At 41.1% G+C, this 19,634-nt stretch overlaps 1 protein-coding gene across 1 annotated transcript; it reads right to left on the bottom strand.

The window, feature by feature from the left end:
* Positions 1–2,405: 2,405 nt before the first annotated feature.
* SERPINB2 (serpin family B member 2) lies at positions 2,406–16,937 on the bottom strand. Its single transcript, XM_036876788.2, has 8 exons — positions 16,821–16,937; positions 13,068–13,244; positions 10,212–10,331; positions 8,594–8,722; positions 8,018–8,135; positions 4,504–4,646; positions 3,717–3,881; positions 2,406–3,376 (listed from the first exon to the last, which is right to left on the bottom strand). Exons 2-8 carry the CDS (start codon positions 13,233–13,235, stop codon positions 2,972–2,974), a joined length of 1,248 nt encoding a protein of 415 aa, XP_036732683.2. The 5' UTR covers positions 13,236–13,244; positions 16,821–16,937; the 3' UTR covers positions 2,406–2,971.
* Between the last annotated feature and the right edge of the window lie 2,697 nt (positions 16,938–19,634).

Here is a 19,634-nt window from a genome sequence, read left to right as displayed (position 1 = left end):
TAAAGAAGAGGTGGTACATATACACAATGGAATATTACGCAGCCATAAGAAAAAAACAGATCCTACCATTCGCAACAACATGGATGGAGCTAGAGGGTATTATGCTCAGTGAAATAAGCCAAGCGGAGAAGGACAAGTGCCAAATGATTTCACGCATATGTGGAGTATAAGAACAAAGGAAAACTGAAGGAACAAAACAGCAGCAGAAGCACAGAACCCAAGAATGGACTAACAGTTACCAAAGGGAAAGGGACTGGGGAGGACGGGTGGGAAGGGAGGGATAAGGGTGGGAAGAAAAGAAAGGGGGCATTACGATTAGCATGTATAGTGTGGGGGGGGGGGGCACGGGGAGGGCTGTGCAACACAGAGAAGACAAGTTGTGGTTTTACAGCATCTTACTACGCAGATGGACAGTGACTGTGAACGGGGATGTGGGGGGACTTGGTGAAGGGGGGAGTCTAGTAAACATAATGTTCTTCATGTAATTGTAGATTAATGATACCAAAATAAAAAAAAAATATTTTGTAATGGAGTAAAATAATATTTTAAATATATTATTAAATTTATTATTTAACATTATTTTAAGGAATCCAGAAGAAGAGAGTAAAAAGAGGAGACAAGAGACAATGAGTTCTCTTATTCATTTCAGGCTGTTATAACAGAATACCTTTTAGCAGGTGGCTTAAACAACAAACATGGATTTTTTCACAGTTCTGGCAGCTGGAAGGCCGAGATCAGGGTGCCAGCATGGTTGGCTTCCTGGTGAGGGTCCTCTTTCTGGGTCACAGATGGCTGCCTACTCTCTTTGTCCCCTCATAGTGGAGAAAGGAAACTCCAGTCCTTTCATCTCCTTATAAGGGCAGTCTTTATGTCATGAGGACTCTGCCCTCATGACCTCATCTATCCCTAATTATCTCCCAAAGATCCCACCTCCAAATACCGTCACATTGGAAATTAGGGTTTCCACATATGTATCCAGTGGCACACAAACATTCAGTCCATACAATGGCTGAGAGTTTCCCAGAAATGAAGCAAGATACAGGGGTCCAGATGGGAAAAAATATCTGCTGATGAATAAGATGATTCAAGAACAAATTTAAAAAATACTTGTAAAACAATGAAATATCAAAAACATCATGAAGAACAAAAAGAAAAATATTAAAACTACAAGAAGCAAGAATTATCTTGACATCAACTTTCCCATCAACAATTTTGGTGCCAGAAGATAACAAAATCATACTCTTAAAGTACTGAAGAATGCTTTGAACCTAGAATTCTACACCTTTACTCTAACTCAGTAATGAGAGGGAAATACGGCTATCTTAAGACTCACAACACCTCAGAAAGCTACTACTTATCAACTTGCTGAATGAATTATGGAAGTATGTAGAAAAATGAGTCTAAAAGTAGGAGAGCACAAAAAGCAAAAACTCCTAATTTTTAACAATGTCTGATTTAGACAAAATAAACTACAATTCAAACCTTAAAAAAATTAAGTGAATAATTTCCTGGGATTCTGTTTGACCAGCTGACTGTAAGACACTTTTATTACTGACAAATATAATAATCATAAGCAGTAGTATTTATTAAATACTGTATATGCTAAGCATTGCTTTAATTGCTTTTTATGTATGAATTCATTTAACCATCACAGCAACCTTATGAGAAAAGCATTCATAATGTTTTCTAGTTTACACTCAAGCATAAAGAAGCACCCTTCTTGGCCCATGATTAGATGAGTCGTAAATGCTAGAAATGGGATTTTACAGGCAGAGAGTCAAAGTCCTGAGGGTGCCTCCTTAGCCACCATCCTCTGGTGGGTCATGCATCCCTACCTCCCAGCATAAGGAGGGTGATGCCAGGGATACACTTCCAGAATCCAGCTACACTTCTTGCAGCCAGCTCAGCCTCCCCAAACCTCAGATCCGTCTGAGTTCTCACGGCTTAAATTACATCCTGCTCTGCCTCTGATCCACTCAGAAGTTTTCAGTGCTTCTTGAAGCCACCTTGTGCTCCCTGTCCTGCTCTTGCACACTCCATCTCCACTCCTCTGCACTCTCAACTCAATGACTGTGACCTAGATTCTATGTCTGGACCACTGGACTAGGTGTTTGCTCTAGATGTTGAGGTTTAAATATGAGTTTCCCCCAAGGACACTGCCCCAAACTGTTAGGTTGAAGTGCTATACCATTTGCTGCTGTGAGAAGGCAACTCTAAACTGCTTTTTCACACAACCCATCCTACCCCCCATATTAGGGCTCCTTGCAGAGGGGAGCTTATCCTTTTGGCTCCTTTATTCTATTTGTCTTGGTTCCCACAAATGAACCCTGATGCCTGATTCCTGGGAATCAAGACATATAATAAGTTTTATGATCTAAAGACTTGGTGGAATGGCAACAAACAAATGGTGTGAAAACACATTTATTTATTATGTAACTGCAATTTTACATAAGTTAGAGACACATCTCTGTGAAACAATGCTAGAAATGCACATCACATCTATTTGTCATTCAATGCTTTCTTCTAGATATTTATTATAGAAGGGCATAGAAGGACACCTACTCTTCCTTCATTGTAAGAACAAGTAAATGCATTTCCTTAGATAGAAAAATAACTGACCATCTGCTTCTGTAATTATATCAGCTACATTAAACAGGAAACAATATCTTAAAAAAACATTATATAAAATAATAAATAGTATATAGTAAAAGTTAATGCTATAAAATAAACTAATAAGGAACAACTAAATGGGACATCATATATTTTATGAGACTGAATGATTAATACGATTGTAATATTATAATTGACAGTTGTCTAGTTACATCTGTATTTATATTTAGTGTGTAGTAGAAACTGTTCAGAAAAACAGAAATCTGTAGGAAAAGTCCCTAAATCTTTGGCACTTAACAGCAATTCTGAAGCTTATAGCTCCTACTACTATAATCCTATGCAGGAACCAACATTTTCAATTTTAGGGTGAGACGAATCTGCCAAAGAAGAGGATGGTCTTAGTTATTTTGTGCATGATGAAGAAGAGGAAAGGATGGTCTGCCACGAACTGCGGCCCTCCATGGCCAGTCCTCCCCGACATCACGGCCCCAGTGCCAGCCGCCGCCTCAGTTCCCTCCTCGTTGACCTCCACAGTGGCTTGATGAAACACTTTTGACAGAAACAGGTCATTGCTTTCTGACATTTCTAAGAAATTCGCCTGGCCCTTGCTGAAGGCATCCTCCATACCCATGCCCCTCAGAAGGGATTTGAGTTCATAATGCTCTTCCAGCTTGAACTGGGGTATGTATGCCTCCACATCATCTTTAGCCATCGTGTGTTTGCTGATCCACGTATTGAATTTGTCGTAGGTTAGTTCACTTTCCAGCTACAAATCCAAAAATGTAATAAAAGAAAACAGTAAGTGCTTAGAAAAGAAGGAAAACAACTTACAAGTCTCATGTTAAAAATCGATGACTTTAACGTCATTACATTGTGGGTGCTAATAAAAATTTAGTAGATGGATAAAAATTTTGCAAGAAAGTAGCATGTGTGACATAGATTTAAGACCTTGAATGAAAGTTTGAGACATGCACATTCAATTCCATATGAACCAATTCAGATGTTTCTTGAGAATTTTCTACAGTTTCCTAAGGTACAGACATATTCATCATGAAAGGCAACTTTAGCCCCAGAAGTTCAAAACAATTAAAGCTGGAATGGCTTACCAGCTCCAAGCCGGTGGATACATCAGTAATGTCATCTGGAAGCAGCAGGAACATGCTGACATCTCCAGCATATGGGAGTTCTAGAATCTGAGTCTTTAGCTCTTTTATGTATCCAATGTTCAAATTTTCATGCAAGTACATCATCTGTACAGGTTTGCGCTGAGTCTAAAATTATTAAAAAGCAAAATGTGAACGTTGATAACTAAGACATCAAGAGACTTACAATTAGACTGAAAAGAGAATGGGTTCTTCTAAGTAATATTGAAAAAACACATTTTTAAAAATCAACAAAATAAATTATTTGTATACCTCTACAGTGGCCCTGATCTTATTAGCTTTGCAAGATTATATTTATTATTAATAAGATGCACAATAATAATACTAGAACACTTGTTTTACTATGGGACATACTATGGGCCAAGAACTCTGTGAAGTCTCATTGAACCCTTACAACAACCTGTTGAGTTGGATATTATTATTAGCCAAGTTTTACAGGTCAAAAAATGGAATTCATGGAAAAAAAATCAAAGCTAATTAGCAATAGAGAAACTTACATTTGAGTCCAGGATTATGTGTTTATAAGGCCCATGTTCTTCCCCACTACTCATACGGCCTCTCAGAAAATTAATGGTGATACTCAGGAGCTTGAAAAAGTCAATGAACTGTCCAATGTGCATAATTTATAACTAGCAGGTCATGTAGGAGCATGAATGGTCTCTAATTTTTCTCTCTGTCTGGCTAAGATGCTAAAACATATGTTAAGAAAATCCATCTTGTTATCTCATACCGAATTCACACGGAAAGGATAAAGCCCATTTAATTTCTTCTCAAATGGAGTTTTCCACTTTCCTTTGAAGTAGACAGCATTCACCAGGACCATCTTGGTCTCCTCATCTACAGAACCTTCAGGTAACAAGTTTGGAATTTTGCCTACAGAAAGCATGACATGGATTTAGGTTTCATGATCAAAAGCTGGAAAGTTATTATGATTCCTTGAATCTTTTGAGTCACCATCAACCTCAGCATCCACATTTGTCAAACTCTGCAGAACTGTTGATCTTCAGGTTCAAGCTTTTCTCTCAATTTATGTAAAGCATAATTAAAAGAGACCAAATGTCCCAGGTTTGCAAAATCCAAGAGAAAATGAAGAAATAATACGTTCAAAATTTAGAATTACTGCTGGGACACTTAGAAAGGAGATTTTAACTTCCTTTTATATTGTTTTCTCAAAGTTTTGGAGTTGTATGAAGTTTTTTAATTCAGAAAGATAGTCTCTTAAGGAAGGTGATAGTGCGTTACCCCAGTATGGCACTTTTTCCTTCTAGATCTAGTCTGGACAGTCTATGGGACTGATTCTCTCAAAAACATTTTTTTTTTAAGTTGTGCTAGACCAACACTAGGTATAGTACCGAAGAAAGAAGTGAGAAAGGAGAATTGCCCTGGACAGGCTGAGACTATTGGAGGAGACATTCAACTTCGATTTGAAAGAATGTATGGTAAGTTCTAGAATAGAATTTATCATAGTACTTTGCAAAGCACTATGACAAGGCAGGGAGAGGAGTAAATGAGTGAGCCAGAAAAGATTCTTGGAAATTATAACCTCCCAGTGTGGTAGTTTTTTAAAAACTGGTTTAAGAAACAGCCAATTTATAAATATCTGTTCTGTAATATTTAACCACTTAAGTACATTATTTTAGTGAATTCTCACAACCATGCTATTATGTAGGTATTATTAGTGTCATTTTACAAAAAAGGACACTGCGATGAGAAAGGTTAGCAATCATCCCAAGGTCACAAAGCTGGTAAACTGGTCAGGATTTTGTCTCCAGGTTCCACCACCTGACAGCCTACTGACAGACCGAAGACTCTAATCACAAGGATTGTGTGTTTATAAAGCCCATATATTTACAGTTACTATAGTCTAACCAGCTTTACTCTATCCGTTCAGTGTATCCCGCGGGCAGTTAAAATTCTTGGTTACTTCTGAAATCTACTTAGGCTTTCTTTAACTGTGTGATGTGTATGACAAAACTAGAATTTGATCATAAACAAAACAGACAGTTCTCTCAAATTATTCTTAAATATGGTAAAACAATCACCCCAAATGTCTATCTAATCAATGTACAGCCATTCAACACAAATATTAAAGAGAAAGGCAATTCATGCTGTTCTCAAAAAGGGAAACTTTCATGTCTCTTGAATTTTGCAATCTGTTTTTACTTTCACTTCTGTTAATCTGCATTTTCCCTGCTTCCTTTGTGTCGATGATGTGTCAATAGTTTAGAACAGTAATTTTGAAATCCATAATAGAAGTGAAGAACTACAGTGGGTCAACAGTTCTCAGCAAAATAAAAATATTTTTAAAATTCCAGTTCATGTGCTTTTTCCATCATGGTAGCTAAGAAGTCAATACACCAAACAATTGCTTGAAATAATGTTTAAACCTAGGAGTTAAGTGAAAGTCATTTTTTTTTGCATTAAATTAAACTCTTTAAACATCCGGATGACGAATTTCTGAATTTGACTAAGGCTCAAAGACGCGAGAACTCCAGCCTCACCACTAACTGGTACCAGGATCTGGGATGAGTTAGTTTGCCCCTCCAGCTTGAACTCCACAGCCTTAAAGTGGTTAAGTTTGGATAAATTATCTCCAAGAACCATTCCAGTCCTAACAGCTCATCTGTCCAGGAAAGACCAAAACAATTCTGCCTCCAGAATAATCTCTATTTTTTTTTTTCTCCTAGAAATCCCTCTGTACATTGCTATTCACCAATTATTTATTTAAGACCTATAATTCTACCTGGAAATTTGGAAGAAGGAAGGATTTTCATTATCAGCAAAAGACTGTTAATTTTGTGGGGACACAGGAGAAGTGTGACATATTGGTCCTACCATCAATTAATTATCGTCTAGGTGAGATGGCAAAGCATGTAAAACTAAGACAGTTCATAGAAGTTCAAGGCCGTAGGTGGCAAATGTTGGCGTGAGTCATGAAGCAGACAAAGCACTAGAGGAGGCGTGAAGAGAGGAGATCAGGACGGGGTTCGGAGATGCCTAGGAAAGGCTAGGGCTCTGGCTGCCACTTACATTAAGCTCTAAGGTTGAGAAATGGTAAGAAGTATGGAGGTAGCTACCAGCAAACTGTGCTTACAAGCACTCAGCAGCCACAATTGTCATGCACGGTCTGTCGGATTATTGAGAACTCAGAAGTCAAGGTAAGGTGAGACCTTCTGGAGACCAGCCGGAGGTGGGCACGCCGCACTCCAGTCCAACCAAACTCCATCCATTTCCCGAGGCCAGGCTGCCCCACCTCTGCAGCCTTGCACATCTTTGCACATCTGTGCACTGTCTGGAATGCTCTCCTTGGCACCATGCCCTTTGCCTGATCAGCTGCAGCTCATCCTCCCAATTACAACATGAACATTCCTTATCCCAGGAAGCCTCCTGGCATCAAGACATTAGAGTCAGGCGCCTTCCTTATGTGGCCCCCACCAGTGCCCTGTACTTCCCCATAAAAGCACTTATCACCACTTTCTAGCAATTGCCAATTTGACAGAATGCCTCCCCTAGACTGCAAGTTCTAGGATGGCGGGGTCTGGGTACTGCTTTGTCGACAGTTGTTATCTCCCAGTGCCTAATGAGCACATATTATGTGCTGGATAAATTGTCCGTTGACTGAAGGACTGGATTCAATACCAATGCAAGGATTATATACTTAAGTTTGAGAATATCCCCCCACTTTGTATACAAAGTGAAGCAGGACCTTAAAGAATGAAGGGCATTCTTGGTAAATGGTGGTAAAAGTGGCTCAGACGATCAAGGAGAGATGAAACAGGGACCAAAAGCACAACAGATTGCCTCCACGTGGTGAAAGTGAAAAAAGAGTTAAAATAATTTTATGATCTCTCCCTCTTCCGTTGTCAAGTGTCTCACACCAATTACTCAGTAGAGGGTCAAGATTTTTTTCTTTGCTTTTGTCTTCAGTGGACAGAGTCACAGTTATTTCAACCCTAGTATTTCCTGTGTTAGAAAATATTCACCTCCTCTCATGTTCTCTTCTAAGGTAACATCTAAAATTAAATTATTTAAGTACTGAACATGTCTTCTCTTAGCATTACTTCAATTATTTTTTCTTACCTAAGGTACTACTCAGTTAAACAAGAATAAGGTTACATTAACCAAAATAACTAAGGTTGGATGAATTTTCAGGGAGTAAAGGCTAAGTTCAAGGACACCTTTTCAAAAATAGATCAAAGTTTCCTAAGTGGAAAGAAGCACATCAAATATTTCTTCGGTTTTACCTTTGGTTTGAGTCTTGACCCACAGATTAATGTTTTTTCTGGCTTCATCTGCACGTTCCAGGAAGTTGACTGCCTGGGGTTCTGTGGAGTAATATTTCTTAGAGAGTTGCACATATTCCTTTAAAGCAAGAAAAATGCCAAAGGTTACATAGAATATATGCTGAGCAAGCCTTCATGTCCTGGTAAATTATAGGCTTCTTGTCAAGACTCGGTGGCCTGAGGTAGAGGAGGGGTGGAGGTGGGCCAGGGGTGCTGAGAGAAAACAGTGCAGATTGTAAGGGCTCCGCGCACCCCTCCCCCACACTCTGTTTGCCCCCCTGAGCTCTGCGCTGTAGTCGCTGAGTCCAGGGAAGACTGTGGCTCTGGAAATCAGCTGCGTTCCTCCGGACTTAACTCTACCTTATGCAAGAGGGACGCTTGCTGCACGAAGAGGGAGCCCACGGATAGGCAGCCTGGATCAGCAGCAGCGGGAAGCCTGGGTGGAATTCCGACTCTGATGAGTCACGGAGAACAGCTTTGAAAGTGGTCTGATTGCAGGACTGGGGCCCTGCCATTTCAAAACCAGGTTTCACTTACTTCCTTGAATTGTGCGGACTTCTCTCCAAATAGCTTATTGACACTTTCCAGTAAGTACTGTCCCGTGGATGCGTTGATGGCGGAGCTGAGGAAGCGGAAGGACGAGTGGATCGTGTCTCTGGCTTGTGCCTTCAACAGAGAGGAGGGCTTTCTTTATGTAACACAGGGCACTACACAAGACATTTCTTAAACAATGGTACTTTTTTTTCCAGCACAGCAATAAAATGCTATGTTAATTTATACTTTTGTTCTGTCACTTCAGAGGAAATACCTCTGATGTGGATGTGAGTCATCAAAATTAATAAGGTAGTGTTTTATTTGTTTCAGATTTTGCTGTGCCTATAGATTGACTTTAACCACAAAGTAGCCAACATCCAGAAGGAAGTGAGGCTCCTCTTAAAGTTTCCTAAACTTCTTGGGCTCTAAGGGATTTTTGTTGTATTAAAATGTTCCCTGAGAACTGTCCTTCAAAAAGTTTATACAACCTCTACAAGTATCTCTTTTATAATTAAAGGGCAGTTTGTGCAAAGGAAAATCTGGGTTTTGGAAAGCTGGTAAAGTGAAGGGGAATTACACTCCTCAACCTGGAGTCTGTAAGCAAATGACAGACCTGGGGCTCAGTCACCTCCGCAGCCGGGCGAAGAGGACAGTGCCCTGCGGGTGGACTGCCAGCTGTCACAGGAGACGTGGCTGAATCTCCACACTGAAGGGACCCTCTCCCCCGCCTCTAGCCCGTAACTCTGGGTTCCCGAGAAGGAAGCTGTGGGAGACCTCTCCCCATGGTGAGATCACCTCACTTTTAGGCCAGTGCTACCAGGTACCTCACCCATGTGGCCCCAGACGCTGTTGCCAACAGCAGCCCAGCTGCGCCGGGCTCCTCCCCCACCGCTGGAGAGTGTTAAGGAAACGGGGTACTGGGAAGAAAGAGACAGTACTACCTGAGCTAGATGAGAGGTGGGTAGAAATACATAGAGATTGACTGATACAGATAATAGATGTTTGACTGACAGATTTATAGATATAAATAATAGGTGATTGAAAGAGATTTATAGATAAAGATAATAAATAAATGAATGAATGAATGAATGAACAGATAGATAGATAGATAGATGATTGATAGATAGATAGATAGATAGATAGATAGATAGATAGATAGATAGATAGATAAAGGGGTAGGGGAGGGATATCTGAGGGTCAGGGGCATCTCGTGAAGTCACTGGGCCTGAACTTCTCCATTCCTCAACTATTTGTCACTCCTTACCCTCTCCCCTCTGGAAGTCTGCACCCATTAATGTGTTTTCCGGGAATCACCAGCATGATGTGAAGGTAAGTCACACACCCTCGACTCACAGCAGTGTGGTGGGGTAGGATTCAGAAACAGCCGTGGCCCGGAAGTCGTGAGGTCTGGGCTCTAGCCGGTGCTGCCCTCCCTTGCCAGTGTGGCTGTAGGGGAGCCCCCCCTTGCCAGTGCGGTGGTAGGGGATTTCCCTAAGGCCTCTGGGTCTTAGTTTCTGTGCTTGGTGGAGATTGTACTCGTTTTTTCCTGTTTAGCCCTATAACTTTAAGACAAAAAGAGTCAAGAAATAAGAAACAAAAGAAATACAAACGATTCAGATACCTGCAAAATAGCCTCCGGATAAGTACCCTTCTGCATCTGCTGCATAATTTTACAACCAATAATGTTCTCTGGGGTCACCGGGGCGACTTCATGGACTCCAACTTTGTTAAATTGAAGCACCTACAATTGGAATTAGAGAAAAGGGGAACATTTTCCTGCTGAATTACTCCACTTTTAAGCCAATGCTATCAGATACTTCTTAATGGTCCATGTTTAGTCCCCTACCCTTCTGTATGGGGAGCAAGCATAGATACTCTGTATACATAATATGTAATTCATAATGTAACATGTAAATGCTGGCCAACCAAAATATCTCTCACAGGCAGCAGCAGAGTTATTTTATACTAACCCATGCACTGGTTGTTTTGACAACAATTTGTCACTCTGAGATGATTAATAACCTCTTCACTAAGTTATCTAAATTATCATCCAACTCATAAATTGCCTTGAAAAAAATGCCTGCAAAAATCTAGCGAAGGAAAGACAGGGTTGTCCGGGCAGGCGGTGAATTTCTGGGCTGGGAGGAGGTGCCAGGTTTGCAGGATCTTTCTCTGTTCTTCAAAGCATAGTTTAACATCCTCCCTAATCCTCTCTGAAAAGTAGTCCTACCCTGCACCACATAAGGGAAGAATAGTCCCTCAGGATTTCCTCCCTTCTAAGGAAACTGGCCCTCAATCAGCAATCCCCGGCCACCGAGCCTTCCTGACTCACTGCAAAGCCTTCCTGGGTCATTGCAAAGGCCCCTGCTTCTGTGCGGCGGGTGAGGTGACTCTGGGCCACGCTGAGGCCATGGAGGAACTAGTGAGGCAGGCACGGACCGCAGAGAAGCAGCTTAGCCTGGGCGGGTCTGGGCCCCATCCTGGACATTAGAGCCGGGAAGATGCCCCACTGTGCAGAGACGTGTGCTGGGAGCGTTTATACCTTCTATCCATTCCTCTTTCTACCACCTTTACCAGCTACACCAGGTCCCAACTGTGTCTTCTTCTTTCCTGATTTCATCATTTGTAAAAATGAGCATGGTAGTTACAGCTTTCACCTCACAGGATTTTGTATTATGTGGGTAAAAATCATAAACCATTCTAAAAAAGGTGCCCGGCTAAGGCACTCATAAGCATTAGCTGTTGTTAACAACTACTGCTAAGAGGAGGTTTACATCTTATCTCCTATCTTCACAACCATCTTGCAGGTTACACATTTTCACTCTCATTTTACAGATGAGAAAACTGAGGCTGGGAGACTTTTGATGCCTTTACTTGCACACCCAGTGAACAGTGGCAAAGCCACCGCTCAGACTGGGGTGGGTCTGTCCCCAACGTCCGTGCTTCCTCTTCCAAGCCAAAGATTGGCTTCTCTGTATTTTTCAGAATCAACCAAATTTGCCTTTGAATTTTAAAACCTGTACAGTCAGCAGAGTTCTACGAAGACTATATAAAATCTTTGCAGATTTCCACATGCTTGAAGCACTTTGCAGATATAGAAAAACTACATTGTACCCAGAGTGAGCCATGAGTTACTTTTCCTTTGGTATGAAAATCAATTTTTTAATTTTAACAACCTAGAGTACTTCATTTAGCATTTGCCCTCAAAATATAGTGCTTCCTATCCCTTTACATTTGAAAAATTAAGTTTTCTAAAGTTTTCAACACAGGTCACAGTCTTTGTTTTTTCAAGGTAAAAAAAATAAAAGGGAAGAAGTGTTGCAAAAGTTGAGCAATTGAGTTTTGCTGTAAGACCTGATGTTTAAACTGCCACAAACACAGGGCGTGATACATGCATCCCGTTTCCTCCTGCCAACAGTGCGATTGGCCAACACTGTCCTGTGAACTCCTTCACACAAGGCCCATCTTAAATGGGTCACCGTGTACCTGGGAAGGATGTATATATACATGGTCAGACCCAGTTCTCATGGGAAACCGGGGAGCCGCCGAGGGCATTTTGGTGTGACTGGGAACATAATACAGGTTTGTGAGAAACCAGAGCCTGTACTTAAAGCATTCAATTTTAATGCTTGTGTATATGTGAATGTGAAAGAATTTTAATTACATGATGACCTCATCCTGGATCACTAACCTAGGACACAACAAGATCGTGTGATTCTAAATGTGCCGAATTCGTCTCCTGGGACATTACAGCATGCAGGTGAAGTTCAGTGTTGCAGAGCCCAGATGCAGTGAAAGTCCCTGACTGAGCTTGTACCCATTCCTTGGTCGCTGTACCAAGGAAGGAAACCAGCGACCTTGACAGAACACCTCACAATGCTGCCTCCCCACCCCCACCTTGTCCACCTTGATTTTGAAGACTGGCCATCATGCCAGTCCCCCTTTCTGCTGACATGACCTCTCAGGGTTGATAACACGACTGAGGCCCTTCTGAAGTCACATTGCCCTCATGCATCAGCGAGAGAGTGTGACCCCAGCTATCTTCAAACCATTAGGAGGAATCCTTTGCATGAATGGGGAAAACCGCACCACAGCTTCCTAAGAGGAAACCTTAGGAGCCCCTGGGAGATCTGCTTCATTCATACCACCAGTCTTGCTATCCATAAAGTGACACTGGACTTAAAACCAAAAGAGATAAAGCATGCAAAATACTTCGAAAGGTTCAAACATTGTATCATTAAAATGCAAGATGCTGGCACTGTCCAGCTTTCTAAGATAAGAAACCCTTCTGCTCTCTACAGTTGCTGGTTCCCGTGATTTGGCTGTTTTATAGATTTAATTTATAGAACTCCTGTTGCCACGGCCTGTGATGATTGCTGACCTTGTTATAGCCAAGGTGTCTCAAGCATAAAAATCAGAGCGATTCTACATTTCGGGAACCATTCGGTCTGGATTTAGAGCTTCCCCAGAAGCTTACCTCGGCCATCTGGGCTGCAGTGTTGCCCCTGGCCCCCAGGTAGACCATGGCCATAGTGGATGAGATGCTCCACGGAGAGAAGAAGAGATTCTGCGTGGTGCTTATGTTTGCCAGATGCCTGAAGAAATTGAGGGCAAAGATCGTGTTGGCCACGTAAAGTTCTTCCATTGTTTCAGTCTAGAAAAAACAAAGAAAGAAAAAACAGCTCTGAAAAATGACTCAGCCTTTTCAGTGACATGGGCGAGCAGACATCCTGCTGCCAAGCAGGGCTCCCTCTGTGTCTCCTTCATGGATTGGCATGGCGTAGGCCAAGGACAGCATCGTGGCCATGCGACCTGTGCAGCCCATGCTTAGCATAATGCTCTGCCGTCATCCTCCTGAAATTCTTCCTAATTTTAAACAAGGGGCTCTGCATGTTCCTTTTGCACTGGACCCCGCAGATAGGGTAGCCGATCCTGAGATATAGTGAACAGTTATATACAGGTAGACACTCCACAAAAACAACGGCAATAAATAACACTTGTGAATTCTTACTGTATAAGAGATGCTGCTCTAAGCATTTTACCTGTACTGACCAGGTACTGAAACCTTTTGAGGAAGGCATTGCTATTCCTGTTCTACAATAGAAGAAACCACTGAGAGGTAGGATCAGAAAAGGGAGCAGTGTCACCTGACTACCCGGGACAGGACTAAGAATTGAAGCCAGGTGGGTGGCCTCTAGAGTCATGCCTTCAACTCTATGCTGCACGTGCAAATGCACACGACACACACGGGTAAACACACACGTATTCAAATGGATGCCACAGGCATGCATATTCTTGCTGACCCCAGTTGAGATGGTCAATCTTCTTTCAAATTCCCTGCTTTTAGAAGTGGCTTAGACTCACTGTCTCAGGGGTGCTGTCTTCACCCAGCCTCTACCTCCAGTACCAACACACATACACACAGCCTGGCTACAAAACAGCTCTTCCGCTGAGGAGAGCAGTTACGGCAGTGCTGGAACAGCCCCGTCTCCTGCCACCCCCAGCAGGGAATCAGTCCCAGGCAGCACTACGGGGATCATCCCGGGTATGTGAAACCCACGGCCCCATCAGCCGCCTGAAGATAAATGAAGGACACGGCTTCCCTGAGCTAAGGCTGAGTGCCGCGGAATGCCTGGACACACCCGAGCTGGGTGGGTATCTGTTGGTAATGGCCAGTGATCAGCTTTCTGACTGTGTATTATGCTTTCACCGTGCTTGAAACACACCCTTAGTTACCAGAATATATAAACATCTCCAATGACACTGACGCTTATCGTCTCACTGGAAACCTTCCTGTGACGGGGGGCGTCTCAGAGCTGGTGGGCAGGAGGTGACCCCAGGGTAGGCCGGTCCTGCTACCATCACTTCCTCCCTGATCCATGGACATCTTGAACTTAACTCATGAACATTTCTTTTTGAGAAAGTGATCACAATTTGTATCAACATTTCTCTTTTGAAATGCCACCCAACAGTATTTTATCAAGACAAAATAGTAAGTTCAGTAAAACTTGTCCCTGAAACTCTTACCACTTCTTCTCACTTAATCTTCACAGATTCTATATGACACAGATACTATAATCGGTATGTTGCAGGTTATATCCTGATGCTCAGAGAGGTTAAATAACTTGTATAAGGTCACAGAGCTCATATGGAATGATGCAGTGACTTAAGCCTAGGTCTGCTTCAGAAAACCACTCTGTCCAACGTCCTCCACTATCTCACCTGCTGATGCTTAACTTCATATTATGTTAAGAGTTTAGGCAAGTTGCTCTTTTGAGAAATGCTAGAAAGAGGAAATAAAAAGAGGAAGGTAGCAAGTCTGTAATACTCCTAGAAGGCTGATTAAATTTTAAAAAGTCACTGTTTTTCTTCTCTTGCTTTAACACCAATAGTAGATTAAACTAGAATGGCTCAGAAATTTGTTTCCCCTCCTTACTACTGATTTTAAATTGTCTTTATAATTAGTCTTACTCTGTAGATTTTTTTTGTAAGTTATCTCAACGTTTTGAAAACAAACCGAGAATTGGTAGCATAAATAAAATATTTCTCTACTCCCACATAAAAATAATAAGAGATCAGAGCTATAAAAGTAAACATAGGCTTTTCCTATATCTAATTCTTTACAATAATGTGTATAGTGGTCACTTTGGCACTAATAAAATTTAACTGTCAATACAAATTGTCAGAGAGGACTTTTAAGCCAAATTAGAATTTCAGGTAACTTCATAAAGAAAAAAAAAGTACCAGAGGAAAGAATTAAATTGTCCCAGATGCATTTCCTTCTTCTAAAAAAAGTCTTAATTTTATTTTTAAAATAAGGTGCCATTAACTGTATTTAACATAAAGTAATATCTGATGTCTATATTGCACAATTAGTTTCAAAGCCTAGACTGAATCTTGGCCTTCTAATTCCAAATCCAGTGTTTTTCTACAAATCTTTCAAATGGGGTTTGAGAAGTTTGTAGTTTTAGAAATCTGTAAAGCAGACATACACAGTGTTACCTGACTCTCAGACAGCTCCATGCCTTATATTTGGGTGGGAATCTGCCAAGGACAATGTATAATTGAAGTCACAGAGTGACATCATATAGCATAATATCCCAGAACAGGTAATACCTGTCATGAATTTTGTAACACTATAGTAAGTTATAGACCTTCATTAGCTTTCAAATGCAATGCTTCTAATTAATGTTTAATATTATCACTGGGAAAAATGGAAGGAAACCATACGTGGGTCTAGGCTCTGTGATTTCTGTATCGCTTCTTGCAACACAAGTTGACACATGTGCCACTGAAATCTGACACAGGGAACAAAGGACTCGGGAGGTGCTGCCAGGCACTGACCACAGTCTCTCTTCTCACTGGCACCGGATGTGAGATTTTAGTTTTCTATGCATTTAAAACAGTTTTTTTTGTGACTACACAGCGCAAATATTTTGAAACTGACTACAAAAATCAGTAAGAACAAAGAGAAAGCAATAACTTCAAGGAAACTTCCCATCCGAAGTTGTATTTTCCCTCCCCAAAATTAAAAGCTCTTTCTGCTCTATGATGACTTACACAATGGACAATCATTTCTTCATGGAACATTAAGTTATTTATTGAACTATTACTTTAGTCAGTCCAACAACCAGTCTGGCTGATTTTTCTCTTTTGCTATATTGACTGATCATTGGCCAGTAAATATTCAATAAAGACAATAAATATATTCTGGTATTAAACTAAACTAACTCAAGTTGCTGCTTAATTTCTGAAATTTCTGATTGTTTTAGATGAAAATAGAGTTCATCTTTTAATTTTTATTATATTTATATACAATTTATGGATTACTTTCAACTACTGAAATTAACATACTTTCATTGATCTAGCTATTTCCATCAAATTCACTGCCAAAACACTACTTACTCAACAATATGCATAGTCTAACCTGTTTTATAAAATTGACATCACAACGTGAATGTACAGTATGGTTTGGTTAATGTTACATAGGCATTTTCTTGCTTCTGAGATTCAAAATTAAGTCTTAGTATATAAATTCAATGCAAAACTTGAACTAAAATATTTTTAGTTAAACAAACCCCTAAGTAAGAAAACACCACTAAAATTTTACCCATCTTCTAAAAACATTCCACATTTTAATTTTCATTATATTACCAACACCAGCATGAAGGAAGAGAAAACAAAATCAAACCTCCTTTCATACAGACAGCCATGCAGAACACTGACATACCTTGTGATTCTCTGAGGTGCAATATGACAGGACACAGTCCTCTGAGAGGTGTTAGAGATCAGACATGGCAATGACTGGTTTTATAAAGCTCTGCTCCTCCCACAAAGCTTTTTTCCTCTTTCTAATCTATATCCTTTGAGTGATTCAACATTTTACTCACAAAGACATCACTTAGAAGAAAAACTTTTATTTGCTAAGGCATCATTTAAGAAATTTGGTGGGGGATGACCTCATCCAGAAACTTTGGAATTTGGCAATATCTGCACATGCCTGCTAAAATTAGCTAAAGCCTATCAGCCCTGTTTTCAAGGGTCCCCTCTATACCTGTGCTCAGAGATAGCACCAAATTGTATCCACGGGGATGGCCTTTAAGTTCACAAACTTAAAGGCAGTGGAATCCTTTCTTTTGAGTCTAGGGGGCCCCAAGCAACTCTTTGAGCCTGGGAAGGAAAAGAAAGCCATTAGTTTTCCTTCTTAGAAATTCTTTATTTTTAACCTCTTACATTTTCTCAAGCTTTGATTTCCTAAATAATTCTGGGTCCCTCCCTAATCTGTCTTGAGTCACAGCCAAAGTATTTTACATGTGCCCTTGTTAGAACAACAGAGCTTATCATTTATGAGAAGAAAAAAAAACAGTGAAAATCCACTGTGTAGTTCAATTTTTAAACTCTGAGTAAACCCAAAGTGTTGATTGGAAATAATAATGTGGAAAACTTGATTAAGAAAATCACAGGATTTTTACATACAATCAAAGGAATTTATGGTACAAAAACTGATAAAAGATCTGCATTATGAAATATAATTTGAGTCTGAAAATTTTGTATTGATATTTATGTAAATTTTTTTATATTGTTTACACTGTTAGAACATACTGCAAAGTGCAACACCTTGTGAAGGTGGCTTCTCTTTGCTTTAGCATGGAAGGCCTCGCCAAGGGACCAGGGATGAAGAGAGCTGACTGCACCGTGAGCCTTCTCAGCTGGTGTGGCAAGCTCCGTGTCTGTGCTTAAAGAGCTGGACTGACCATCCAGACAGTCAGTGGAACCCAGGTCATAGGTTCGAGCCTGTGTGAGCTTCTTAGCTCGGCTGTGGTCCACAAGGCCAGATTCATCCTTATCTAGTCTTGCTAATGTGAATCTCTGGTCAAAAGGAATAGGGCAACTTAACCCCAAAACCCTTGCTATTATTAGAAGTGCAGTGGGACAGATGTGATCTTCAGAATCTGTGTCTGGCAGTTCAAAGCCAAATTATTTGATTTTTTAATTGCTGGATGATCTCACGTTGCATAAAGAAGAGCTGGAATTCCCATCTCAACAGGGATCTCTCAACTCCTAAGTTCCTGCACGGAGCCAAGGGAAAATTTTAGGCAGCCAGTGACCCTTTTACAAGTTTACATTCCCTCCGTGCTCCACCAGATCTGTGCCTCTGTGAGTGCTGAGCAGCAGCCGTGGGTTGGGGGTCGAGGTCTCTGTCCCTTTCCAGCCTCAGTCCCCCTGGATACCCTCTAGCAACGCCTATGTGATCAGTCGGTTCAGCTGTTCTTTACCCATCCCCGGGCAAATCGACAGGCTGCCGAGTCTATAGCGAATGTGCCTCTAATTCTAGCCACCCTTGGCTTTGCTCACTTTCGGGCTGTGCCATTTCCACTTCATTGCTTTCATCCACGTCATTCTTCTCGTCATGAAGTCCATGCTTCCTTCTCCCCTCTGATCCAGATCTGTGAGGTACAACCCACACACCCCCAGCTTCCAGGAAATAGAGTGACTTCTACAAGCCTCTGTGAACTCCTGCTACATAGAACAGCATCTCTTACAGCTAAGCCTGCAATATAATAATGCATTCCTCGTGATAACTAATCTGGGGTATTCCAGATGTTCCATCTGAGTTGGCCCTCTGTGCCTAGCTAGATTATGTCCTTGGTTTCTCTTTAGCAGCAAGAACAGTGCTGAGAGCATCAAGTGGGTACTTATAAAACGTTTTTTGACGAATTGAGTTAAGATGATCAAATTCTCAAGAAAGGCTCTGTAGTATGGTGAAAAAGGTGTGGATTCAGAGAGACCCAGAAAGGTCTGGTTTGAATCTTCTTTCTGCCATTTACTAGTGGTTAAATCCTACACTGATTTCTCAACCTCTCTGAGCTTTAATTTCCTAATAATGTTATATGGCTGGTACAATGTTACATTGCCTACACAGAAGCTATCTCCTTTTGCTATCCTTCTTCTTGATTATGTTTAGAGATTGTTAAGAGATTTCTTGCTCTTGGGGAAGGAGAGTGTAATTACTAATCTAGGAGGTGGCTGTATAACTCAGTTTTGGTCAGTGTGCTAGAAGTCTGCTGAGTAGTGTTTGGGGAAATGTTTCCTTCCTGATAAAAGGGAGACATGCAAAGAGAACCTCCTTATTCTTCTCCATCCCCTCCTACCCAACTTCGAGAATGGTAGCATGCGGATGTGATGGCAGGAAGTGCTACAGCCATAACGCAACCAGAGGGAGGCTGAGAGATTTGCAGAGACGCCAGACCAGAGCCCTGACATCAGAGGGCTCCTATGCCAATGCTGGAAACCAGCCACCTCCAGTTTTTGCTCTTGTTGTAATTGTTACATAAGGTAATAAATAATAATCTGTATTAGTTAAGCATTGTTAGACACATTGGACCTGCTGTCATTTGCAGCCAAAAGTGCCCCTAAATGACACAGACTTTTGTGAAGAATAGATGAGTACTTAACATACTATCTTTCATACAGTAAGGGCTCCATAGTGTTTGCTAGTATAACAGAATGATTACTGGTGGCAGGTTTGGGAGTTGCCTTCCTA

Source organism: Manis pentadactyla, chromosome 6, assembly GCF_030020395.1.
Source record: "Manis pentadactyla isolate mManPen7 chromosome 6, mManPen7.hap1, whole genome shotgun sequence".
Lineage (NCBI taxonomy): Eukaryota > Metazoa > Chordata > Mammalia > Pholidota > Manidae > Manis > Manis pentadactyla.
Note: the sequence above shows the minus strand (reverse complement) of the source record. Positions and strands in the feature narration are given on the sequence as shown.